At 47.7% G+C, this 27,147-nt stretch overlaps 1 protein-coding gene across 7 annotated transcripts in view; it reads left to right on the top strand.

Annotated features, from left to right (window-relative positions):
• Nucleotides 1-27,147, top strand: part of ano5a (anoctamin 5a) — a 133,671-nt gene that overhangs the window by 59,807 nt on the left and 46,717 nt on the right. For all 7 annotated transcript variants that reach the window (XM_078415500.1, XM_078415501.1, XM_078415496.1 and 4 more), the window contains 4 exons: nucleotides 266-376; nucleotides 12,889-12,957; nucleotides 19,771-20,055; nucleotides 20,823-20,936. In XM_078415500.1, the coding sequence (XP_078271626.1) occupies nucleotides 266-376; nucleotides 12,889-12,957; nucleotides 19,771-20,055; nucleotides 20,823-20,936 (579 nt within the window). The remainder of the gene's footprint in view (nucleotides 1-265; nucleotides 377-12,888; nucleotides 12,958-19,770; nucleotides 20,056-20,822; nucleotides 20,937-27,147) is intronic.

Genomic DNA, 27,147 nt, shown 5'->3' with positions numbered 1-27,147 from the left:
GAGGGGATTAGGTCACTTATTCTGCAGCTGATCGCGAGTAACCATTGCTTTTGTTGAAGGGCCGTGCATGGATCTGAGCAGTGGACATGTCTTGGCTGTTTGCCTTACTTTTAAAGTCAACAATTTTCTTCCTTGTGGAAGCTTGGCTGCTACAAAAGTCCAGATTTTTTTTTTTTAGCGAAGCGTTTTTGTTAAAAAAAAAACACGAGCGGCAAATCAAAATCGCTGGGCACTTCTTTATGGTAATCTTCCTTTTATTCCACAGATCGATAAACAGATCCACAGCAAAGACTCGGTCTTCTTTTGCGATGGAATTAGAAGGATTGACTTCATCCTTTCCTACGTGGATGACCCTAAAGACGGAGACAAGAAAATGGTAAGACCCGCGGGTTTAGTTTAGGTTAGAGACACAGGGCGGAAACAGGCCCTTCGGCCCACCGAGCCCGCGCCGACCAGCGATCCCCGCACACACTAACACTACCATGCACACACTGGGGAAGGTTTACAATTTTAACGAGGCCAATTAACCTGCAAACCTGCACATCTTTGGAGTGTGGGAGGAAACCGGAGCGCCCGGAGAAAACCCACGCGGTCACGGGGAGAACGTACAAACTCCGTACAGACAGCGCCCGTGGTCAGGATCGAACCCGGGTCTCTGGCGCTGTGAGGCAGCAACTCTACCGCTGCGACACCGTGCCGCCCAAATTGAATTCTCCGCATCTGCACTGCAGTGATCGATAGTGAGTGACGATGAGCATAACATTCAGGGGAGATGTAAGGCTGGTAATTTACCTTGCTCTATCTTTGACAAAGTCGAGTGGATGTCGTTTGTTCTGAACTTTAGCACTTCCTTCCTCAGCTCCAACTTTAAATTTGATTCCTTAGTCATGCAGCATGAAATCAGGCCCTTCAGCCCAACTTTGCCCACACCGACAAAATGGCCCCTCTAGTTCAGTTCAGTTTAGTTTATGGTCACGTGTACTGAGGTACGGTGAAAAGCTTTTTGTTGCGTGCTGTCCAGTCAGCGGAAAGACATGATCACATGATTACAAATGAGCCATTTACAATGTACAGATACATGATACATGATACATGATGACTCACCTGCTTGCATTTGGCTCCTTCTAAACCTATCTATCGAATTTAGGGGCATTTGTGAACAAAGGGATCTTGGGCTACACATTCATAGCTATTTGAGTAGGGCAACACAAGTGGACAGGGTGGTTAAAACTGTAAGTGACGTGCTTTCTTGGCGCCTAAACATTTTTTGGTGCTAATTTTGTATCCAAGGAAATTGAAGGCCAATGTATTCGTTTCCTTGTTGGAAATTATAGTATATCTGGTGTGCAAATCCAAATAGAATTAAGTTCATAAGTGATAGGAGGAGGGGATGTTCAACGAGATCTGGGTGTCCTAGTGCATCAGTCACTGAAAGGAAGCATGCAGGTACAGCAGGCAGTAAAGAAAGCCAATGGAATGTTGGCCTTCATAACAAGAGGAGTTGAGTATAGGAGCAAAGAGGTCCTTCTACAGTTGTACCGGGCCCTGGTGAGACCGCACCTGGAGTACTGTGTGCAGTTTTGGTCTCCAAATTTGAGGAAGGATATTCTTGCTATTGAGGGCATGCAGCGTAGGTTCACTAGGTTAATTCCCGGAATGGCGGGACTGTCGTATGTTGAAAGGCTGGAGCAATTAGGCTTGTATACACTGGAATTTAGAAGGATGAGGGGGGATCTTATTGAAACATATAAGATAATTAGGGGATTGGACACATTAGAGGCAGGAAACATGTTCCCAATGTTGGGGGAGTCCAGAACAAGGGGCCACAGTTTAAGAATAAGGGGTAGGCCATTTAGAACGGAGATGAGGAAGAACTTTTTCAGTCAGAGAGTGGTGAAGGTGTGGAATTCTCTGCCTCAGAAGGCAGTGGAGGCCAGTTCGTTGGATGCTTTCAAGAGAGAGCTGGTTAGAGCTCTTAAGGATAGCGGAGTGAGGGGGTATGGGGAGAAGGCAGGAACGGGGTACTGATTGAGAGTGATCAGCCATGATCGCATTGAATGGCGGTGCTGGCTTGAAGGGCTGAATGGCCTACTCCTGCACCTATTGTCTATTGTCTATTGTCTATTGATAGGAGCAGAATTAGTCCATTCGGCCCATCAAGTCTACTCCGCCATTCAATCACGAATGATCTGCCTCCCCATTCCCCTGCCTTCTCCCCATAACCCCTGACACCCTGAATGAAACTGCGGAAAGCTACCAAACTATTTATTTCTGCTGCAGTTGCCCAGAGCTGAGGATGGAGGTAAAAAAATAAGAATGATATCATTCCTTTGAAAACTGGGTATCGGTTCGATGCATTGACGGATGAGATGAGTGGTGGTTAATTAGGGTAAAGCACTTAGAAAAATCATTATTGCGATGACTCATGCATTATATAAACCCAGAAACAGCCACAACTGCTGAAATAATTGACATACTCGTTATTTTCTCAGTCGCATCAATACTGCACTTCTGGACTTTCGTTTAGTTTAGTTTCGAGATACAGCACGGAAACAGGCCCTTCAGCCCAACGAGTCCACACCGACCAGCGATCCCCACATATTAACGTAGTGTAGGAAAATAACTGCAGATGCTGGTACAAATCGAAGGTATCACAAAATGCTGGAGTAACTCAGCGGGTCAGGCAGCATCTAGTAGAGAGGGAATGGGTGACGTTTTGGGTCGAGACCCTGAAGAAGGGTCTCGACCCGAAACGTCACCCATTCCCTCCCTCCTAGATGCTGCCTGACCTGCTGTTACTCCAGCATTTTGTGATCCCCGCATATTAACACCACCCTACACACACGAGGGATAATTTTTATATTTATACCAAGCCAATTAACCTAAAACCTGCACGTCTTTGGAGTGTGGGAGGAAATTGAAGATCTTGGAGAAAATCCACGCAGTCACGGGGGGAGAACATACAAACACCGTACAGACGGCACCCGTAGTCAGGATCGAACCCGGGACTCCGATGCTGCAAGCACTGTAAGGCAGCAACTCTACCGCTGCGCCACCGTGCCACCCACATGACCTGACCTGAGATTATTGTCCTAAATTTTGATCTCTTTGGAGCTCTCCTTAAAGCATTAGCAAGAACAGAGGAGGGGAGAAGAGGGAGTGACCGAGGTGAGACTCGTCCTTGATTATGTGGAGCAACAAGGAACTGCAGACGTGGTTAATGCACAAAAGGACGCAAATTAATGTTGATCCAAGATGGCGCCCGACCCAGGCGACTAATTGTGTGGGGGTCACAGAAGTGGTTCTGCAATCACGCATTACAATCACTCCACACTTTTAAAATCTACACTGTAAATGGCCTGATTGTAATCATGCATTGTCTTTCCGCTGACTGGTCAGCATGCAACGGAAGCTTTTCACTGTACCTCGGTACACGAGACAATAAACTAAACTGAACTGAAATTGCTGGAGTAACTCGGCAGGCCAGGGAGCATCTCTGGGCAAACGTGGATAGGTGACGTTTTTGGGTTGAGACCCTTCTTTACACATGTTCTCCAGAAACATTACCTGACCCTGTGCTCCTCCAGCACTTTGTGTCGACAGGATAAGAATGTCTGCAAGCCCATTTGTGAAGTTTTTCTACCCTCTTCTTGATGATGTCAAATTTCTTTATCAGCTGTAACTTTATTCTCTTAAAAAGAAGATAAGTCCCATTTTGGGTAGGAAGGAACTGCAGATGCTGGTTTACACTGAAGATAGACACAAAATGCTGGAGTAACTCAGCGGCTTGGGCAGCTTACAACCCAACGGCATGAATATTGACTGATCTACCTTCAAGTAACCCCTTGCTTTCCCTCTCTCTCCATCCCTTTCCCACCATAGTTCTCTGCCCAGTCTGACTGTCGCCTAGATTAAATTTTATCTTTGTGTGCTTTGTTGTCACGGGGGGGGAGAACATACAAACACCGTGCAGACAGCACCCATAGTCAAGATCGAACCCGGGTCTCCGACGCTGCAAGCACTGTAAGGCAGCAACTCTACCACTGCGCCACCGTGCCGCCCACATGACCTGACCTGAGATTACAATGATCTATTCAATAGACAATAGACAATAGGTGCAGGAGGAGGCCATTCGGCCCTTCGAGCCAGCACCGCCATTCGATGTGATCACGGCTGATCATTCTCAATCAGTACCCCGTTCCTGCCTTCTCCCCATACCCCCTGACTCCGCTATCCTTAAGAGCTCTATCTATCTCTCTCTTGAATGCATTCAGAGAATTGGCCTCCGCTGCCCTCTGAGGCAGAGAATTCCACAGATTCACAACTCTCTGACTGAAAAAGTTTTTCCTCATCTCAGTTCTACATGGCCTACCCCTTATTCTTAAACTGTGGCCCCTGGTTCTGGACTCTCCCAACATTGGGAACATGTTTCCTGCCTCTAACGTGTCCAACCGCTTAATAATCTTATACGTTTCGAGAAGATCCCGTAAATATTTGTAACAATGGGTGGCACGGTGGCGCAGCGGTAGAGCTACTGCCTGACAGCACCAGAGACCCGGGTTTGATCCTGACTATGGGTGCTCAGGGAAGACTGTACCCGTGACCACGTGGGTTTTTCTCCTCGATCTTCGGTTTCCTCCCACACTCCAAAGACGTACAGGTTTCAAGGAAATTGGTTTAAATGTCAAATTGTGCATATGGTGTGTAGGACAGTTTGTGTAGGAACGAACTGCAGATGCTGGTTTGAATCGAAGGTAGACACAAAATGCTGGAGTAACTCAGCGGGACAGGCAGCATCACGGGAGAGAAGGAATGGGTGACCTTTCAGATCGAGACCCTTCTTCAGACTGAAGAAGGGTCTTGAAGTGAAACGAGACCCATTCCTTCTCTCCAGAGATGCTGCCTGTCCCGCCGAGTTACTCCAGCATTTTGCGTGTAGGATAGTGTTGATGTGCGGGGATCGCTGGTCGGTGCGGACTTGGTGGGCAGAAGGGCCTGCTTCCTCGCTGTATCTCTAAACGAAACTATATTGAACATTTTCCTTGAGTTTCGTCCCCTTTGATACCTCGTTTCACACCCTACACTTCCATGTCTCTGTCCCCCTGTCCCCTGAATCTCAGTCTGAAGAAGTGTCTCTAGGCCGAAACATCACCCCATTCCTTCTCTCCCGAGATGCTGCCTGTCCCGCTGAGTTACTCCAGCTTTTTGTGTCTGTGGCCATTTCAATTGTACATTGCATCAATTTCGATGGGTTGGGTTTTTAAAATGCTTTTAGCAGCATTCATGCTGGTTTGGGGAGGAGAGTGGTGAAGCATTGAAAGGCTGACAGATGCCACAAAGCCTCTCTTGACAGGAAGGTGTAATTGCAATAAGAGATACCAATTAAGTCATTTTCTTGATTACAGTTTAATAACTGCGAAAAAATTAATACTTAAATTTTGGAAAAAAACAATAACCTCCACAATTAAAATGTGGATTACGGAAATGACAGAGACCTTGCATTTGGAAAAAATAAGATTTGCCTTAATTGACAAACCTGATTTATTTTTTAAAATGTGGTCTCCATTTATTGAATTTTTAGAAAAGTAAATGGGTTTGACACAGGACTAAAATAAACATTTAAAATTAAAAGTTGAAACTTGAGTTTAGGGTTGGATGTGCAATTGTGGTTATTGTCTCCCGGATCTACCCCCTTTAATTTTTATAGTTATAACTCGTTTTTTATTCTCTCTTCTCAATAGTTTATAGTTTTTTGTTTTTTTTTTGTTTTTTTTTTCATTTTTCTTTATTTTTATTTTCTTTCTTTAAAAATTTAAAAATTGAAGCTATGTAAGAATTTTGTAACAAATTTGTCTTTTATTTCTATCTGTACATATGCTTTTCAAAAAAAAAAAAAAAAAGAGATACCAATTAAGCAGGATTGAGAAATAAGCGCTCTGCATTATAACATGATCACATGGGGGATGCAAAAGAGTTGGTGGGAATAACTGCATGTGTAGGAAGGAACTGCAGATGCTGGTTTAAACCAAAGATAGGCACAAAAAGCTGGAGCAACTCATCGGAACTGGCAGCAGAGGAAAACATCGAAAACAGGTGCAGGAGGAGGCCATTTGGCCCTTCGAGCCAGCACCGCCATTCATTGTGATCATGGCTGATCATCCACAATCAGTAACCCGTGCCTGCCTTCTCCCCATATCCCTAGATTCCGCTAGCCCCTAAAGCTCTATCTAACTCTCTTTTCAATCCATCCAGTGAATTGGCCTCTACTGCCTTCTGTGGCAGAGAATTCCACAAATTCACAACTCTCTGGGTGAAAAAGTTTTTCCTCATCTCAGTTTTAAATGGCCTCCCCTTTAATCTTAGACTGTGGCCCCTGATTCAGGATCCCGCCCCCCAACATTGAGACCATTTTTCCTGCATCTAGATTGTCCAGTCCTTTTATAATTTTATACATTTCGATAAGATCCCCTCTCATCCTTCTTAATTTCAGTGAATACAAGCCCAGTCTTTCCAATCTTTCCTCATATGACAGTCCCGCCATTACGGGGAGCATCCCTGGAGAGAAGAAATGAGTGACGTTTCGGGTCGAGACCCTTCTTCAGACAGGTTAGGTCTGTAGGATCTCCTGAATCCCACGACAGAAAGCAAAGAACAAACGACGTTTAGCTGAGCCAGGCACCTTGTGTCACGTTTATTCCAGAGGCCCCTTTTACCTGACATCATTCTCACCAATCATAACCTGTGTGCAGATAAGGCCACTTAGTGCGTCTGACCTTGGAGTTGTTATTGAGCTCTTGTGGCTGGGCCTTCTCGTGAGGCTGCTAGCAGTGACAGGCTGTACGCAAGACCAACGCGGGCGTGAAGGCCCCACAGGTTCACCAGTCTGACGAAGGGTCTCGACCCGAAACGTCACACGTTCCTTCTCTCCAGAGATGCTGCCTGTCCCGCTGAGTTACGCCAGCGTTTTGTGTCTATCTTTGGGAATACTAATTCTCCGGCACCCTTGGCCTCCGGAGCCTTTCTGGATTATCCGTGTTGCTGGACCAACAGAGGTCCCGGCCTCCGAGAGGTGACCGACGGTGCCGGAACCTTCCGCCTAGGCCGCCGGCGGGCCTAGATACCAGCCCGCAAAGTCGGCCTCGGAAGTCAGCTATGGGAACGGATCTGCTAAGTTTTTCATTTGTTGATTTAAAAAAAAAGTATTATGTCATCTATGCGTATTATGTTTACGGGCTGCAAGTAAGATTATTATTCTTCCATTGACGGTGCATAGGACAATTAAGCACAAAAGGACACAAAGTGCTGGAGTAACTCAACGGGTCAGGCAGTATCTCTGGAGAACAGTTTAGTTTATTGTCACGTGTACGGAGGTACAGTGAAAAGCCTTTGTTTTGAGCTATCCAGTCAGCGGAAAGACAATAAATGATTGCAATCGAGAACGTGGATTAGGTGACGTTTTGGGTCGGGACCCTTCTTCGGTCTGATCTGATCTTTAGAGATACTGCCTGACACACTGAGTTGACTCCAGCACACTGTGTCTTTTTTTTGTAGTTCCTCGTGTCTACACAGGAATGTTGCTGGGGCTGGAGGGCTTGAATTACAAAGAGCATTTACAACTTCTTTACATCGGCGAAACCAAACGCAGGCTCGTTGATCGTTTCGTTCAACACCTTCGCTCAGTCCGCCTTAACCAACCTGATCTCCCGGTGGCTGAGCACTTCAACTCCCCCTCCCACTCCCAGCCTGACCTTTCTGTCATGGGCCTCCTCCAGTGCCATAGTGAGGCCCACCGGAAATTGGAGGAACAGCACCTCATATTTCGCTTGGGCAGCTTGCAGCCCAGCGGTATAAACATTGACTTCTCCAACTTTAGATAGTTCCTCTGTCCCTCTCTTCCCCACCCCCTTCACAGATCTCCCTCTATCTTCCTGTCTCCACCTATATCCTTCCTTTGTCCCGCCCCCCTGACATCAGTCTGAAGAAGGGTCTCGACCCGAAACGTCACCCATTCCTTCCCCCCTGAGATGCTGCCTGACCTGCTGAGTTACTCCAGCATTTTGTGAATAAATACCTTCGATTTGTACCAGCATCTGCAGTTATTTTCTTACATAGGCTGGAACTGTTTTCCTTGAAGCACTGACACTGAGAGCTGAACTGAGAACAGGCCTGTTCCTGGACTGTTCTATGTCAAGTGGCAGGAGTAAAAATTAAAGCAGACCTGGTGTTTCACGTCAAAAATCCTTCGTCAGGCAAGTTCTGACAGAGAGTTTAAAAGGATGAGGAGAGGAGGGGACCTCATTGAAACTTACCGAATAGTGAAATACTTAGATGGAGTGGATGTGGAGAGGATGTTTCCACTAGTGGGAGAGTCTAGGACCAGAGGTAACAGCCTCAGAATTAAAGGACGTTCTTTTAGGAAGGAGATGAGGAGAAATCTATTTAGCCAGAGGGTGGTGCATCTGTGGAATTCTTTGCCTCAAAAGGCTGTGGAGGCTGTTAGTGGATATTTTGAAAGGCAGAGATAGATAGATCCTATTCCTAGATTCTTGATCAGAACAGGAGTCGGGGGTTATGGGGAGAAGGCAGGAGAATGGGGTTGGGAGGGAGGGAGAGATAGATCAGCCATGATCGAATGGTGGAGTAGACTTGATGGGCCGAATGGCCTAATTCTACTCCTATCCCTCATGACCTCATAACCCGACAAGAGGCCCTTTGACCTGAAATGTTGCCTCTGTTTCTCTTTCCACAGAGCTGGTGAAGGTTGAGGGGGAGATTTAATAGCAGTTTGCAGGCACCATCCCCACAGCATGAATCATGGAAAAGGACTCCTAGAAAAGGATCCTTATCACGACTTACTGTAGTGTGGGAGGAAACTGTGGGGCAAAGGCCCGTCATTTCTGCAAGTAGAAACGAAAGTCAGAAAAATAATGTTGTGTTTATTTAATTTACTTTTATTTCCCCCTCGCACACCTTCCATGAGTAAGGTTTATTCCATATCTCAAATCCAGTGGTAGTGATTTGTGAATCCAGAGGTAGTGAGGGAATTTCTAAGACACAAACAGTCGTAATATGCTGCACAGACACAAAATGCTGGAGTAACTCGACGGGTCAGGCAGCATCTCTGGAGAAACAGAGGATGGGTGACTATTTGGGTCGGGACCCTTGTTCAGACAGGCTAGGGATAAGGGAAATGAGAGATAAAGGTTTCACAGGTCTTTTATTGTCACATGTACCAATTAGGGTACAGTGGTATGCGAATTACCATACAGCCATACGAAAAAAACCCAACAACAAACCTTTTCAGTCAGAGAGTTGTAAATCTGTGGAATTCTCTGCCTCAGAAGGCAGTGGAGGTCAATTCTCTGAATGCATTCAAGAGAGAGCTAGATAGAGCTCTTAAGGATAGCAGAGTCAGGGGGTATGGGGAGAAGGCAGGAACGGGGGTACTGATTGTGAATGATCAGGCCATGATCACATTGAATGGTGGTGCTGGCTCGAAGGGCCGAGTGGCCTACTTCTGCATCTATTGTCTATAAGACACACAACTACATAAAAGTTAACATAAACATCCACCACAGCGGATTCCCCACATTCCTCACTGTGATGGAAGGCAAAAAGTCCAAACCTCTTCATAGAAACATTAAAAATAGGTGCAGGAGGGGGCCATTCGGCCCTTCGAGCCAGCACCGCCATTCATTGTGATCATGGCTGATCGTCCCCAATCAATACCCCGTGCCTGCCTTCTCCCCATATCCGTTGATTCCACGAGCCCCTAGAGCTTCCTCTTTATTCTCCCGTGTCGGGCCGGTCGAAGCTACCGCAGCCGGCGGTCGAAGCCACCGCGTTGGGGCGATCAAAACTTCATCAGGGTTATCGAAACTCCCACATCGGGGCGATTGAAACTCCCGCGTCTGGGCGATCGAAACTCCCACTTCGGGGCGATCGAAACTCCAGCGGCTTGGGGTTCCCGAAATCGGCCTCTGACCAGGGACCTCCGAGCTTCCGATATCCACGCGGCCCGCCGCTGAAGCCTCCGAAGGCGAGTCGCAGCCACACCCGCAGCGCCACCACAGCCTCCGAAGGCATCCAGCTCCGCAGATGGTAAGTCCGGTCCACGGGCTCTGCGAACCAGAGCCCCAGGTGGTCCCAGCTGGAGGCCGCCAGCTCCAGGTGTTTGGCCGATGGTAGGCCCCAGCGGGACGGAGACACCACCCAGAAAACAAAGGTCGGGTCTCCGTTCGGAAGAGACAATTTTACAGCAAAAGGCTTACTCCTCTGGAATATAAATCGGTGGTGATTTCTGCAGTGACACGCTGTCTGCAGGCTGTATCAATGGGGTTCATTGAATCTGCAACTCCACTCGCACCACGGCACTCACTGGGTGTGGTGAGGAATGGGCGAGAGCTGGCACCGGGTTTAAAGGTGCCAGCGGAATGAAGAAGTGGGCAAGAACGAGCGAGGTTTGTTCAATCTCAAGCATTTTCAAGTTTTTCAAGTTTACTTGAAAAAATTGATCTTGGCTTTCGTTGAGCTGGCAGGAAAAGCAATTTCTAAATTTTTGGCACCTCTTTGCTCAACCACTGGGATGCTGTAGAGTTGCTGCCTTACAGCGCCACAGACCTGGGTTCGATCCTGACTACGGGCGCTGTCTGTATGGAGTTTGTATGTTCTCCCCGCGACCTGCGTGGGTTTTCTCCGGGTGCTCCGGTTTCTTCCCACACTCCAAAGACGTACCGGTTTGTAGGTTAATTGGCTTCAGTAAAGACTGTAAATTGTCCTTTAGTGTGTGTCGGATAGTGTCAGTGTGCGGGGATCGCTGGCTGGCGCGGACCCGCTGGGCCGAAGGGCTTGTTTCCGTGCTGTATCTCGAATCTAAACTAAACTAAACTAAACACATCAACTGCTCCAGCAGACCGAGCCAGCGAGCAGGCAGCATTAGGACTTCAGAAATGGCACCAAAGCATGGTGGCACCTGCGTGTGTAAGTATGCGAAGAGAATTTCACTGTGCAGCTGCACATGCGACAAATAAACCACCATCGAACCACATCCCCAAAGCCGTGCGGGCTCACGGATTAATCTGCTCTCCGTAAATTGCCCCCTAGTGTGCAGGGAGTGGATGGGAAAGTGGGCTCACGTAGAACTAGTGTGAACGGGTGATCGATGGTCAGTGTGGACTCGGTGGGCCGAAAGGCCTGTTCCAATGCTGTATCTTTTGAAAACTAAAAGCTAAAAACCAGACATTTCACTGAGTCATTGGAACCAATCCTTTTATGAGGAAAGCTGTATCATTTTTGACCAGCTGCAAGGTGCCACCTACTGGCGAGTGAAACACTCACACGCACACCAGGTCTTCTGACGAACATTGATATAAAACGGTCTCATGCCTCATTCAGATAAAAATGAATCTCTGTCTCTCTCTCTCACTGGTCTTTCCACCCCCCCCCCTCCCCTCTGACCCCTCTGTCTCTCTCTTGTGTCTCTCTCTCGCTCTCTCTTTTTTGGTCTCTCTCTCTCTCTCTTTGGACTCTCTCTCTTTTTTGGACTCTCTCTCTTTTTTGGACTCTTTCTCTCTCGCTCTCTCTCTCCCTCTGTCTCTTTCTCCTCTCTCTCTCTTTTTTGGACTCTCTCTCTCTCTCTCTCTCTCTCTCTCTCTCTCTCTCTCTCTCTCTCTCTCTCCCTCTCCCTCTCCCTCCCTCTCCCTCCCTCCCCCTCCCTCCCCCTCCCTCCCTCTCTCTCTCTCTCTCTCTCTCTCTCTCTCTCTCTCTCTCTCTCCCTCTCCCTCTCCTCTCTCTCTCTCTCTCTCTCTCTCTCTCTCTCTCTCTCTCTCTCTCTCTCTCTCTCTCTCTCTCTCTCTCTCTCTCTCTCTCTCTCTCTCTCTCTCTTTTATCCATGTTTTCCAGAGATGCTGTCTGACCCGTTGAGTTACTCCAGCACTTTGTGTGTTATTGAAACATAGAAAATAGGTGCAGGAGTAGGCCATTCGGCCCTTCGAGCCAGCACCGCCATTCAATATGATCATGGCTGATCATCCAGAATCAGTACCCCATTCCTGCTTTCTCGCCATATCCCTTGATTCCATTAGCCCTGAGAGCTGTATCTAACTCTCTCTTGAAAACATCCAGTGAATTAGCCTCCGCTGCCTTCTGTGGCAGAGAATTCACAACTCTCTGGGTGAGAAAGTTTTTCCTCGTCTCAGTCCTAAATGGCCAACCGCTTATTCTTAAACTGTGAGCCCTGGTTCTGATGTTGTAACCCAGCATCTACAGTGCGTTGTGTTTTTACCCATGTTTGCAGTGCTCTGATTATAGTTATTTAACATTACTTGGGCAGGTTGTATGAGGCAGGAAGACCACAGACATTGCTTGGTCCATTGGCAGTCAAGATCTTTATGCCAAGAGTCCCTACCAACTTGGCATCCGGGTGCAGACAGCAAAGTTATACAACTGAAGGAGATTGGCATTGGTTCTTGTTGCCTTTAGCTTTAGAGATACAGCGCGGAAACAGGCCCTACGGCCCACTGGGTCCGCTCCGACCAGCGATCCCCGCACGCCAACACTATCCTACACACAATGGGCACAATTTACATTTACACCAAGCCAATTAGCCGGCAAACCTGTACGTCTTTGGAGAGGGGGAGGAATCCGGAGGAAAACACACGCAGGCCACGGGGAGAACGTACGGTCAAGCACCCATGGTCGGGATGGCACACGGATTTCTGGCGCTGTGAGGCAGCAACTCTACCCCTGCGCCACCGTGACGCCCTCTGTTACACCACTTGCCGCGTAACCCTGGTGTGGCAATTGAGTCATGAAGGTTCACGGAGGTTAAGACTCCAGCAACGTGTCAGCAACCTATTTAATTTGCGGTTATTTTCTTTTTTTTTCAAGGAAAGAAGGAAAGAGTTTGAAGAAAATTTGCTGAAGACAGGCCTCGAACTGGAAACTGAAAATAAAGATGTAAGTGAAGCAAGACACAAGGTGCCGGATTAACTCAGCGGGACAGGCAGCATCTCCGGAGAGAAGGAATGGGTGGCGCTTCGGGTCGGGACACTTCTTCTAACTGAGGTGTCAGGGGAGAGGGAAACTAGAGGTATGAAACTAGAAGTATGACCGATGACCAAGAAAAGGTGGAGCCCACAATGGTCAATTGTTGGCTGTGGAAGAGGTGATAACGAAGGGATACGAACGGCGAAACTAGCAAGGCGACTAGGGTTGGGGAGGGACAGAGAGGGAGGTAAAACAAGGGTTACGTGGAGTTGGAGAAGTCAACGTTCATACCGCTGGGGTGTAAGCTGCCCAAGCGAAATATGAGGTGCTGTTTCTCCAATTTGCATTGGGCCTCACTCTTGACAGTGGGGGAGGCCCAGGACAGAAAGGTCAGTGTGGGAATGGGATTTTGATTTAATCACTCCACCACTGACAACGTTGCCCTTCAATCATTAGGCAATCCTTCCCATAAACCTCTTTGCCTCGCACGGCAGCGCAGCGATAGAGCTGCTGCCTCACAGCGCCAGGGACCCGGGTTCGATCCCGAACACGGGTGCTGTCTGTGCGGAGTTTGCACCTTCTCCCCGTGACCCGCGTGAGTTTTCTCCGGGATCTTCGGTTTCCTCCCGCACTCCAAAGACGTGCAACAGTCTGTTCGAACTCCTACCGTCTGGCAGACGCTACAAGGCCTTCTACGCCCGCACCTCCAGACTCAGGAACAGCTTCATCCCCAGGGCCATAGCTGCTATGAACCGGTCCTGCTGAGCCGGATGGTCACATTGCACAGTGATCCGGCACAGACCTACTTGCACTTTATTCCATTTTAAAACTGTTTCTAATTTTGTTTCTCTGGGTTGTCTAAATTTATGTTGATTAGCTAATTAATTTATCGCATCGTATGGAAGTCGCATTCCCAATCTCGTTGTACCCCTGTACGATGACAATAAAGATGTATTGTATTGTATTGTTTGTTGGTTAATTGGCTTGGTGTAAATGTAAGTTGTCTCTAGTGTGTGTAGGATAGTGTTGGTGTGCGGGGATCGCTGGTCGGCACGGACTTGGTGGGCTGAGGGACCTGTTTCCCAGCTGCATCTCTAAGCTAAACTAAAAAGCAGTACAGTGGTGTGAACGTGCTGCCTCATGTAACCCACGTTCAACCTGACCTCAGGTTCTCCTTGCACCTTCTTCCTCAGAACACTTGGGTTTCCCTCGGATACTCCAGCTTCGCGTTTGGCCCATCAAGTCTACTCCGCCATTCAATCATGGCTGATCTATCTCTCCCTCCTAACCCCATTCTCCTGCCTTCTCCCCAAAACCCCTGACACCGGCACTAATCAAGGATCTATCTACCTCTGCCTTTAAAATATTCACTGACCTGGCCTCCACAGCCTTCTGTGGCAAAGAATGCCGCAGATTCACCACCCTCTGACCAAAGAAATTCCTCCTCATCTCCTTCCTAAAGGAACATCCTTTAATTCTGAGGCTACGACCTCTGGTCCTAGACTCTCCCACCAGTGGATACGTCCTCTCCACATCCACTCTATCCAGGCCTTTTACTATTCGGTAAGTTTCAATGTGGTCCCACACCTTACCCTTCTAAACTCCAGCGAGTAGAGACTGTGGCTCATCATATGTTGACCCACTCATTCCTGGGATCATTCTTGTAAACCTCCCCCTGGACCCTCTCCAGAAACAACACATCCCTCCTCAGATACGGGGACCATAATTGTTCACCATCCCCCAAACGCGGCCTGACCAGTGCCTTATAGAGAGAGCCCCAGCATTACAGGCCTCCTCCTGCACCTATTGTCTATTGTCTATCCCTCTTTTTGTATTCTAGTCCTCTTGCCAAGTTGTTCTTCAATGTAAATCAGCATTGGCTGTAATTCATATTGGCTGTGAATATACTCAGAACCAATGCATTGGTCCCATCACCAGAAAGGCAGGTCTGTACACTGACACATCTATCCAGTGGTTTGCATTGCATTTAGACTTTACTTTTAGACTTCTGGGATACAGCACGGAAACAGTACCTTCGGCCCACTGAGTCCACGCCAAACACCAATCCCCGCACAATAGCACTATCCTACACACTCGGGAGAGTTTACAATTTTACCAAAGCCAGTTAACCTACAAGCCTGTATGCCTTTGGGATGTGCGAGGAATCCAGAGCACCCGGAGAAAACCCACGCAGTCACAGGGAGAACGTACAGACTCTGTCTACACAGCACCGGTAATCAGGATCGAACCCGGGTTTCTGGCGCTGTGAGGCAGTAACTCTACCGCCGAGCCAATCTTGTCATTGATGGAAGAGGTTGTGGGTTTGGAAAATGGCGTGGAGTGGCCTTGGTGAGTAACGACAGCGCATTTCTCCCAATGAAGAAAGCTAATGGTATGTTGGCCTTCATTGTGAGAGGATTTGAGTTTAGGAGCAAGGAGGTCCTACTGCCGTTGCACAGGGCCCTGATGAGACCGCACCCGGAGTATTGTGTGCAATTTTGATCTCCTAATTTGAGGAAGGACATTATTGCTATTGAGGGAGTGCAGCGTAGGTTCACCAGGTTAATTCCGGGATGGCGGGACTGACATATGATGAAAGATTGGGCCGACTGGGCTTGTATTCACTGGAATTTACAAGGATGAGAGTGAATCGTATAGAAACATATAAAATTCTTAAAGGAATGGACAGGCTAGATGCAGGAAAAATGGTCCTGATGTTGGGAGAGTCCAGAATCGGGGGTCACAGTTTAAGAATAAGGGGTAGACCATTTAGGACTGAGATAGACAATAGACAATAGGTGCAGGAGGAGGCCATTCGGCCCTTCAAGCCAGCACCGCCATTTAATGTGATCATGGCTGATCATTCTCAATCAGTACCCCGTTCCTGCCTTCTCCCCATACCCCCTGACTCCGCTCCACAGATGAGGTAAAACTTTTTCACCCAGAGTGTTGTGAATCAGTGGAATTCTCTGCCACAGAAGGCAGTGGAGGCCAATTCACTGGATGTTTTCAAGAGAGAGTTAGATAGAGCTCTTAGGGCTAACGGAATCAAAGAATATGGAAAAAAAAAGCAGGAATGGGGTACTGATTTTAGATGATCAGCTATGATCATATTGAAATGGTGGTGCTGGCTCGAAGGGCCGGATGGCCTACTCCTGCACCTATTTTTTAATGTTTCTATTTGTAGATGGTGCACACTTTGAAAGGAATGGACTGGTGCTCTAAGGCGGCAACTCGACCGTTGCGCCACCGTGCCATCCTAATACTTTCAGAAATAAAGGTCATAAGTGATAGAAGTAGAATTAGGCCATTCGGCCCATCAGGTCTACTCCGCCATTCACTCATTGCTAATCTATCGCTCCCTTCTCACTCCATTCCCCTGCCTTCCCCCCCACCACCCCCCCCCTATAACCCCTGACACCCGTACTAATCAAGAAACAGAATCTGTGCTAATCGAGGTCATCGACTCGACTTTCATAATTTAAGTAGACCAAGTGGACCCGTTGGGTCCAAACCTCTCCTGCATTGGTGCAGCACCCTGTCTTCCCCCCTCCCCTCTCTCCGCAACCCCCCCTCCCCGCACCCTTCCCCCCTCCCTCCCTCCTCCCCTCCCCCTCCCCTCCTTTTAAACTTAAAAATGTGAATAACTTTAAAAATATAACACCTATTTCAATAAAACTACTTGCATTATCACTAAAGTGACAATGGTGAGTAAGGTGGGCCTAGAATTGTCGCGCTATCTTGTACAGTTTTGGCTGACGTTCAGTCACAAACAAGATAACAAACGAGAGTTTTAGTATTATACTAGAAAAGAGGGCCCGTTGGGCCCGTCCCCACACCCCCCATTCTCTCCTCCCCCAGCCCCACTCTTACTCTCCAAGTGTGCCCGTTTTTTTTTTTTTCCTAATCAGATGTTTGTTTTTTTTTTCCTAATCAGATGTGCAGTACTTTGGTCAACGTGGGTTGTTTTTAAATGTGCTATACAAATAAAATTGACTTGACTTGACTTGACTTCCCGTTGGGCCCGTCCCCACACCCCCCATTCTCTCCTCCCCCAGCCCCACCCTTACTCTCCAAGTGTGCCCGTTGGGGAGGGCCCGTTGGGCCCGTCCACACACCCCCCATTCTCTCCTCCCCCAGCCCCACTATGTGCTATACAAATAAAACTGACTTGACTTGACTTGACTTGACTTGCAATAACAAAAAAGACTTCTTGGAAGCTTTTCGAAACAATGTAGCCGTCACAAGCTGAAAACTAAATCCTTGCTGAAAACTAAATGATTTTCTGTAAACTTTTTGAAACAAATGTAGCCCCTTGAAGAAAAGGGTTAGAAATGAAAATTTAAACTTTAATATCTCTCTAGCTTTAAAAAGGTAGCTTCAATTTGAACGAAAGTACTTACAATAGTTGCCCAGGTTAATGGTGAATACGGCGGTACAAAAATCGTAGCGCTTTGGTGTACCGTCTTGGAGGAGTAGGGTTTGTAAGTTAAACTTCCGTACATACACACATACATCCCTACATACGAACGCAGAGTTTTAGTATTATACTAGAAAAGAGGGCCCGTTGGGCCCGTCCCCACACCCCCCATTCTCACTCCCCCAGCCCCACTCTTACTCTCCAAGTGTGCCCGTTGGGCCCGGAAAAGAGGGCCCGTTGGGCCCGTCCCCACACCCCCCATTCTCTCCTCCCCCAGCCCCACTCTTACTCTCCAAGTGTGCCCGTTGGGGAGGGCCCGTTGGGCCCGTCCCCACACCCCCCATTCTCTCCTCCCCCAGCCCCACTCTTACTCTGTCCTCCTGATCTGTGTATGTCAAGTGACCACTATAGCCTTCTTTTTTTTTTTTTTTTCCTAATCAGATGTTTTGGGTTTTCAGATGTGCAGTACTTTGGTCAACGTGGGTTGTTTTTAAATGTGCTATACAAATAAAAGTGACTTGACTTGACTTGACTTGACTTGCAATAACAAAAAAGACTTCTTGGAAGCTTTTCGAAACAATGTAGCCGCCGTCACAAGCTGAAAACTAAATCCTTGCTGAAAACTAAATCCTTTTCTGTAAACTTTTGGAAACAAATGTAGCCCCTTGAAGAAAAGGGTTAGAAATGAAAATTTAAACTTTAATATCTCTCTAGCTTTAAAAAGGTAGCTTCAATTTGAACGAAAGTACTTACAATAGTTGCCCAGGTTAATGGTGAATACGGCGGTACAAAAATCGTAGCGCTTTGGTGTACCGTCTAGGAGGAGTAGGGTTTGTAAGTAATCTTCCGTACATACACATATACATACATACATACGGAATGTTGGACCGCAGAGTTTTAGTATTATACTAGAAAAGAGGGCCCGTTGGGCCCGTCCCCACACCCCCCATTCTCTCCTCCCCCAGCCCCACTCTTACTCTCCAAGTGTGCCCGTTGGGGAGGGCCCGTTGGGCCCGTCCCCACACCCCCCATTCTCTCCTTCCCCAGCCCCACTCTTACTCTCCAAGTGTGCCCGTTTTTTTTTTTTTCCTAATCAGATGTTTTTTTTTTTTTTCCTAATCAGATGTGCAGTACTTTGGTCAACGTGGGTTGTTTTTAAATGTGCTATACAAATAAAATTGACTTGACTTGACTTGCAATAACAAAAAAGACTTCTTGGAAGCTTTTCGAAACAATGTAGCCGTCACAAGCTGAAAACTAAATCCTTGCTGAAAACTAAATGATTTTCTGTAAACTTTTTGAAACAAATGTAGCCCCTTGAAGAAAAGGGTTAGAAATGAAAATTTAAACTTTAATATCTCTCTAGCTTTAAAAAGGTAGCTTCAATTTGAACGAAAGTACTTACAATAGTTGCCCAGGTTAATGGTGAATACGGCGGTACAAAAATCGTAGCGCTTTGGTGTACCGTCTTGGAGGAGTAGGGTTTGTAAGTTAAACTTCCGTACATACACACATACATCCCTACATACGAACGCAGAGTTTTAGTATTATACTAGAAAAGAGGGCCCGTTGGGCCCGTCCCCACACCCCCCATTCTCACTCCCCCAGCCCCACTCTTACTCTCCAAGTGTGCCCGTTGGGCCCGGAAAAGAGGGCCCGTTGGGCCCGTCCCCACACCCCCCATTCTCTCCTCCCCCAGCCCCACTCTTACTCTCCAAGTGTGCCCGTTGGGCCCGTCCTCCTGATCTGTGTATGTCAAGTGACCACTATAGCCTTCATTCTTTTTTTTTTTCCCTAATCAGATGTTTGTTTGTTTTTTCCTAATCAGATGTGCAGTACTTTGGTCAACGTGGGTTGTTTTTAAATGTGCTATACAAATAAAACTGACTTGACTTGACTTGACTTGCAATAACAAAAAAGACTTCTTGGAAGCTTTTCGAAACAATGTAGCCGTCACAAGCTGAAAACTAAATCCTTGCTGAAAACTAAATCCTTTTCTGGAAACTTTTGGAAACAAATGTAGCCCCTTGAAGAAAAGGGTTAGAAATGAAAAATTTAAACTTTAATATCTCTCTAGCTTTAAAAAGGTAGCTTCAATTTGAACGAAAGTACTTACAATAGTTGCCCAGGTTAATGGTGAATACGGCGGTACAAAAATCGTAGCGCTTTGGTGTACCGTCTAGGAGGAGTAGGGTTTGTAAGTAATCTTCCGTACATACACATATACATACATACATACGGAATGTTGGACCGCAGAGTTTTAGTATTATATAGATAGATAGATAGATATAGATAGAAGATAGATAGATATAGATAGATAGATATAAGATGTTGCAAATTAATGTGGGCACGTTGTCTTTCAGGATTCGGAAGATGGTAAAACCTACTTTGTGAAAGTCCATGCCCCCTGGGATGTCCTGGCTATGTATGCGGAGGTCATGCACATTAAAGTGCCCATTAAAGAAAATGACATCCCCCAAGCGAGGGAGAATCCGTTTGACCGGTTGTTGAGGCCATTTCGCCTGGATCCGGCCATCATTAACCCCGAGCCAGATTATTTCACAGCACCTTTCAGTAAACAGCGGCAGGAGCTCTACCTGATCAATAACCCCGAGACCTTCTTCTCGCCTTCTACCCGCAACAGAATTGTACGTATGACCGTGCTAAACCCTCCGTTATCCATCAGTGCCAAGTAGATCACACGGTCTCAGAACTGCCTCCAATCTCCCTGTGGACCAATGCGTTCTGTCCCAAATTTCCCCGACACTTTCCTCGGTTTAGTTGAGTTGGGAGATACAGCTCAGAAACAGGCCCTTCGACCCGCCGAGTCCGCGCCGACCAGCGATCCCCGCACACCGACGCTATCCGACACATACCAGGGACAATTTTACATGGATATACATTTAACACCAAGCCAATGAACCTGCAAACCTGCACGTCTTTGGAGTGTGGGAGGAAACCGAACGTCTCGGGGACACCGTACAAACTCCGTACAGGCAACACCTGGAGTCGGGATCGAACCCGGGTCTCTGGCACTGTGGGGCAGCAACTCTACCACTGCGCCACCATACCGTATTGAAAAATATCTTCCTACAATTGCCAATTTACTATGTGCCGGAAGAGAGGCACACGATTTTTCACATCGAGTCATAGCGGAGTCATACAGTGCGGAAATAGACCCCTCAGCCGAACTTGCTCACACCGGCCAACAATGTCCCAGCTACACTAGTGCCGCCCGCCCGCGTTCGGGTCCACAATCCCTCCAATCCTGTCCTAACCATGTACCCGCCCAACTGCATGTACCTGCCTCAACTACCTCCTCTGGCAGCTCGTTCCATCCTCCCACCAACCACCCTTTGTGTGGGGAAAAGTCCCCCCTAATTCAAGATGATGTTCACCTTCTCCTTTACTCCAGGTGTATTACATTCTCTCTCGATGCAAGTACGCAACAGAGGAGGGCAAGAAGAAACTCGGGATTAAGAGGCTGCTGAACAACGGGACGTACACCGCTGCTTATCCACTGCACGACGTATGTATCCAGCACAGAGAGCTCTCGATTACAATCAGATTATTAGATTTATGGAAGCTAAGCTCAGTTTCTAAATTTCATCAGGAAACTACAAACTGATTATTTTCAGGCAGAAGAGCTTATGTTTAGCTTGACGTCATTGTCGTCTAAAGGACCCGTTCGTGTGCAGGAAGGAACTGCAACAAACCAAAGATAGACACAGAATGCTGGAGTAACTCAGCGGGACAGGCAGCATCTGTGGAGAGAAGGAGCAGGCGACGTTTCCCGCCCAAAACTGTCTGAAGAAGGGTCTCGACCCGAAACGTCACCTATTCCTTTTTCTCCAGGGATGCTGCCTGACCCGCTGAGTTACCCCAGTTTATTTTTTTGTGTCTATGACCTGTGCCTGTGCTTTCTCTGGATGCGAGGAACTGCAGATGCTGATTTACCAAAAACGACACAAAGTGCTGGAGTAACTCAGCGGGTCAGGCAGCATCTCTGGAGGAAAAAGGGTGGGTAACGATTTGGGTCCCGACCCCAAACGTCACCCGCCCATTTCTCTTCGGAGATGCTGCCGGACCCACTGAGTTACTCCAACACTTTGTGTCTTTCCTTGATGTAAACTAGCATCTGCAGTTCCATGTTTCTAAATGCTTTATTTCTCTGTCTTTGCCTCTCTGCTATTTGTCCCAACTCAACCATGCCAACCAAGATGCCCCATTGAAGCCAGTCTTATTTGCACAAAGGGCCTGTTTCCATGCTAACTTCTTCGACCCCAAAACCAAATATCTAGTTCAGTTGTAACTTAGTTTATTGTCACGTGGGCCGAGGTACAGTGAAAAGCTTTTTGTTGCTTGCTAACTGGCCTGTGGAAAGACTATACATGATTACAATCAAGCCGTCCACAGTGGACAGATACAGGAAAAAGGGAATGACGTTTAGTCAAGATAAAGTCTGATTGAAGATGATCCAAGTGAGGTAGATAGTAGTTCAGGACTGCTCTCTGGTTGGTGGTAGGATGGTTCAGTTGCCTGATAACAGCTGGGAAGAAACTGCCCCTGAATCTGGAGGTGTGCGTTTTCACACCCCTGCACCTCTTGCCTGATGGGAGAGGGGAGAAGAGGGAGTGGCCGGGGTGAGACTGGTCTTTGATTATGCTGCTGGCTTTTGTGGTAGCCTGTTATTCATGTTTACTCTCGGAATATTAAATAATGAACTGCCGTTCCTGTTCTTTCTTTTATTCTTGCATTCATTTTTCGTTTCCCCCTCCTCCCACAAAGCAAATGGGGAACTCCCACTTCTTAAATTAAGTTAATCCAGAAGTCCGGGAACAGTTTTTGTTTTTTTTGTTGTGTTGTGTTTGAATTAATCTACAATGTAAATACCTGCTTGTGATTCAGAGTTTCTGAGAGGGTATAAGTCCACTTAATCACAGACTTCTCTGGACATGCAGCATTGCTCCATGTTTGGCCAGAAAGGTCATGTGATAGGAGCAGAATTCGGCCACTCGGCCCATCGAGTCTACTCCTCCATTTCGATCATGGCTGATCTATCATCTCCCTCTCGACCCGAAACGTCACCCATTCCTTCTCTCCAGAGATGCTGCCTGTCCCACTGAGTTACTCCAGCTTTTTGGGTCTATCTTCGGTTTAAACCAGCATCCTACACACAATACCTACTGTATCAGGGACATTGATGTGCTTCAATGGATGCCGAAAGGTAGTTGTGCTGTACACCTGTCTTAACCTCAAAGGTATTTATTCACAAAATGCTGGAGTAACTCAGCAGGTCAGGCAGCATCTCAGGAGAGAGGGAATGGGTGACATTTCGGGTCGAGACCCTTCTTCAGACTGAGAGTCAGGGGAGAGGGACAAAGGAAGGATATAGGTGGAGACAGGAAGATAGAGGGAGATCTGGGAAGGAGGAGGGGAAGAGAGGGACAGAGGAACTATCTAAAGTTGGAGAAGTCAATGTTCATGCCGGTTCTCTTCTACATCCCGCAGCTCCGTTCTTGCTCCCCCTCCCCCCACTCGTAACAAGGATAGAATCCCCCTCGTTCTCACCTTCCACCCCACCAGCCAGCGTATCCAACAAATCATCCGCCCACATTTCCGTCACCTACAACGGGACCCCATCACTGGCCATATCTTCCCATCCCCTCCCCTTTCTGCGTTCCGCAGAGACCCCTCCCTCCATAACTCCCTGGTCCACTCGTCCCTTCCTACCCAAACCACCCCATCCCCGGGCACTTTCCCATGCAACCGCAGGAGATGCAACACCTGTCCCTTTACCTCCCCCCTCAACTCCATCCAAGGACCCAAACAGTCTTTCCAGGCGAGGCAGAGGTTCACCTGCACCTCCTCCAACCTCATCTATTGCATCCGCTGCTCTAGATGTCAACTTCTTTACATCGGCGAAACCAAACGCAGGTTCGGCGATCACTTCGCTCAACACCTGCGCTCGGTCCGCTTTGACCAAACTAATCTCCCGGTGGCCGAGCACTTCAACTCCCCCTCCCATTCCCAGTCTGACCTTTCTGTCATGGGCCTCCTCCAATGCCATAGTGTGTCATACTGCGGCTTCCATAGCAGCATCTCTGGGGAACGTGGATAGGTATTGTTTCGGGATAAGGTGGGTGCTGGAAGCAAGAAAAAAACAGAACAAATCAGGGCCGGCAACAGATTACCTCAGTCAGGGAGGTTCCTCGATAGGCCAATTATTAGCTAAATATGGTGTGATTCCATAGAAACATAGAAAATACGTGCAGGAGGAGGCCATTTGGCCCTTCGAGCCAGCACCGCCATTCATTGCGATCATGGCTGATATCCACAATCAGTAACCCGTGCCTGCCTTTTCCCCATATCCCTTGATTCCACTAGCCCCTAGAGCTCTATCTAACTCCCTTTTAAATCCATCCAGTGAATTGGCCTCCACTGCATTCTGTGGTGGAGAATTCCACAAATTCACAACTCTCTGGGTGAAAAGAAAATTTTCTCACCTCAGTTTTAAATGGCCTCCCCTTTATTCTTAGACTGTGTCCCCTGGTTCCAAGAGGGATACATCATTGCGAGTTGGTTTAGTTTATTTTAAAGCTATGTTAGTTTAGTTTAGTTTAGTTTAGTTTAGTATAGTTATACGGCATGTAAACACGCCCTTCGGCCTTCCGAGTCCACTCCGATCATCGATCACCCCTTTACAGTAGTTCTATGTTATCCCACTTTCTCATCCACTGCCTGCACACTAGGGGTCAATTTACAGAGACCAATTAGCCTACAAACCCGCACGTCTTTAGGATATGGAAGCACATGGAGAAAATCGACAGGGAGAACGTGCAAACTCAACTCAGACAGCACCCGAGGTCAGGATCGAACCTGGGTCTCTGGCACTGTGAGGCACCAGCTCCACCAGCTGTGCTGCCCCATGTCCAAACCGCCAGCAAGTCCTTAGTCCCTCCTGTTTCTGATCGAGAAGAGAGGCAGCCAGACCTGTTTAGTCCTGGTTCGACCCTGACCACGGGCACTTGTCCATACGGACTTTGTACGTTCTCCCCGTGACCCGCGTGGGGTTTTCTCCAGTTTCCTCCGACACTCCAAAGACGTACAGGTTTGTTGGTTAACTGGCTCGGTAGAAATGTAAAATAGTCCCGCGTGTGTGCAGGATAGTGTTGGTGTGCGGGGATCGCCAGTCGGCGTGGACTAAGTGGCCTCGGTGTTTCCATGTTGCATTTCTAGACTAAACCATCCCTTGGGATAGCCATAATTATGTTGGTGAACGACCCAGCAAAGAGAATATTTTTGTGTAACCTTGCAGGACATTCCATTTGACCGCATGCCATGTTGGGGGAGTTAACAATATTCTCCAGTTCTCTGTGCCATGGATAATATTGACGTTGACTTGCTGCCAGTGTCCCGCTGTGGAGTAATGCACATTTGCCGTTTGCTTTTGAAGTTTGTGCTTACTTCTAGTTTTGAAACTTTGGCAACAACAAAACGGCCTTTTGGTGGCTGCTACTGCATTCTACGGCATTCTGCTGCCGCGCGATATCTGTTCTGTTGTGTCTGTTCTGGGTCCTTCACCTTGTTCCTGAAATTCCTGGATGTGCCCTCTCCCATCGGGCAGTGTGAAAAACGCACACCTCCAGACTCAGGGACAGTTTCTTCCCAGCTGTTATCAGGCCACTGAACCATCCTACCACCAACTCGAGAGCGGCCCTGGCCTCATTGGAGACCCTCGGACAATCTTTAATCTATCTTTACTGGACTTTATCTTAGCACCAAACATTATTCCCTTTATCTTGTGTCTGCACACTGTGGCCGGCTTGATTGTGATCGTATAGAGTCTTTCCGCTGACTGGGTTATCACGCAACAAAAATAGCTTTTTCCTGGAACTTGGTACACCTGACAATAAATTAAACAAAACTAATTGCAGACGTCAGAAACTTTTGATAGGTCCATGAAACTGTTGCTAGCAGTTAAAATGGCCGGCATGGAGATGCAATGGTAGAGTTGCTGCCTTACTGCGCCCGAGACCGCGTGGGTTTTTTCCCGGGTGCTCCAGTTTCCTCCCACACTCCAAACACGTGTAGGTTTTTGCAGGTTCTGTAGGAAGGAACTGCAGATGCTGGTTTAAACTGAGGATAGGCACAAAAGGCTGGTGTAACTCAGCGGGCCAGGCAGCATCTCTGGAGAGAAGGAACAGGCGACGTTTCGGGTCTGTGAGAAGGGTCTCGACCTGAAACGTTACCTATTCCTGTTCTCCAGAGATGCTGCCCGACGTGCTGAGTTATGTCTATCCAGCTTTTTAGGTCAATCTCAGGTTCGTAGGTTGATTCAATTCTGTAAATTGTCGGATCGAATTGTTGGTCTGCGCGGACTCGGTTGGGCCGAAGGACCAGTTACCACGACGCGTCTCGAAAAATTACCTTCATCGCTGACCGTGGAATGCCCTACCACGCAACGATGAGAGAGTGCTTTGGCCAGATTAGCTGCCTCCACCACCACCACAGCTAGCAGTGCATTCCAGGCACCCACCACCCTCTGGGTAACAAAACTAGCCACGCGCAGCCCCTTACAGCGGTGAATCCCACATCCACCTTGAGTTAAGGCTCCAACAAAATGAGGCATTTTCAGTTGGTCAGGTTTAAAAACTCAATTCATTTTAGTTTAGGAGATACAGCGTAGAAGGATGAGAGGGGATCTTATTCGAAACATATAAGATTATTAAGGGGTTGGACACGTTAGAGGCAGGAAACATGTTCCCAATGTTGGGGGAATCCAGAACCAGGGGCCACAGTTTAAGAATAAGGGGTAGGCCATTTAGAACGGAGATGAGGAAAAACTTTTTCAGTCAGAGAGTTGGGAATCTGTGGAATTCTCTGCCTCAGAAGGCAGTGGAGGCCAATTCTCTGAATGCATTCAAGAGAGAGCTAGATAGAGCTCTTAAGGATAGCGGAGTCAGGGGGTATGGGGAGAAGGCAGGAACGGGGTACTGATTGAGAATGATCAGCCATGATCACATCGAATGGCGGTGCAGGCTCGAAGGGTCGAATGGCCTACTCCTGCACCTGTTGTTTATTGTCTATTGTCTATAACAGGCCCTTCGGCCCACCAAGTTCGCGCTGAACAGCGATCCCCGCACACTAACACGATCCTACACACACTGGGGCCAATTTTACATTTATACCAAGCCAATTAACCTAAACTACTGCACACCTTTGGAGTGTGGGAGGAAACTGAAGATCTCGGAGAAAACCCACGCAGGTCACGGGGGGAACGTACAAACTCCGTACAGACAGCGCCTGCAGTCGAACCCGGATCTCTAGCGCTGAAAGGCAGCAACTCTACCGCTGCGCCACCGTCCTGCCTCCATTTTATCCTCCATTTTCTGATCAGTTTAAGAAATAGATTCATGTTCATAAGCGATAGGAGCAGAATTAGGCCATTCGGCCCATCAAGTCTACACCGCCATTCAATCATGGCTGATCTATCTCTCCCTCCTCACCCCATCCTCCTGCCTTCTCCCCCATAACTCCTGACACCCGTACTAATCAAGAATCTATCTATCTCTGCCTTAAAAGACATCCACTGACATGGCCTCCACAGCCTTCTGTGGCAATGAATTACACAGATTCACCACCCTCTGACTAAGTGTTAAAATGTGGGAAAAAGAAACAAAATGATTGGGTTTTTTTGTTGCTAATTGCTGATGCCCTTTTTGGCACGACGGAAAGCT

This window comes from Rhinoraja longicauda, chromosome 18 (genome assembly GCF_053455715.1).
Source record: "Rhinoraja longicauda isolate Sanriku21f chromosome 18, sRhiLon1.1, whole genome shotgun sequence".
Classification (NCBI taxonomy): domain Eukaryota; kingdom Metazoa; phylum Chordata; class Chondrichthyes; order Rajiformes; family Arhynchobatidae; genus Rhinoraja; species Rhinoraja longicauda.
The sequence above is the reverse complement of the archived record's forward strand: the minus strand, read 5'-3'. Positions and strand labels throughout refer to the sequence as shown.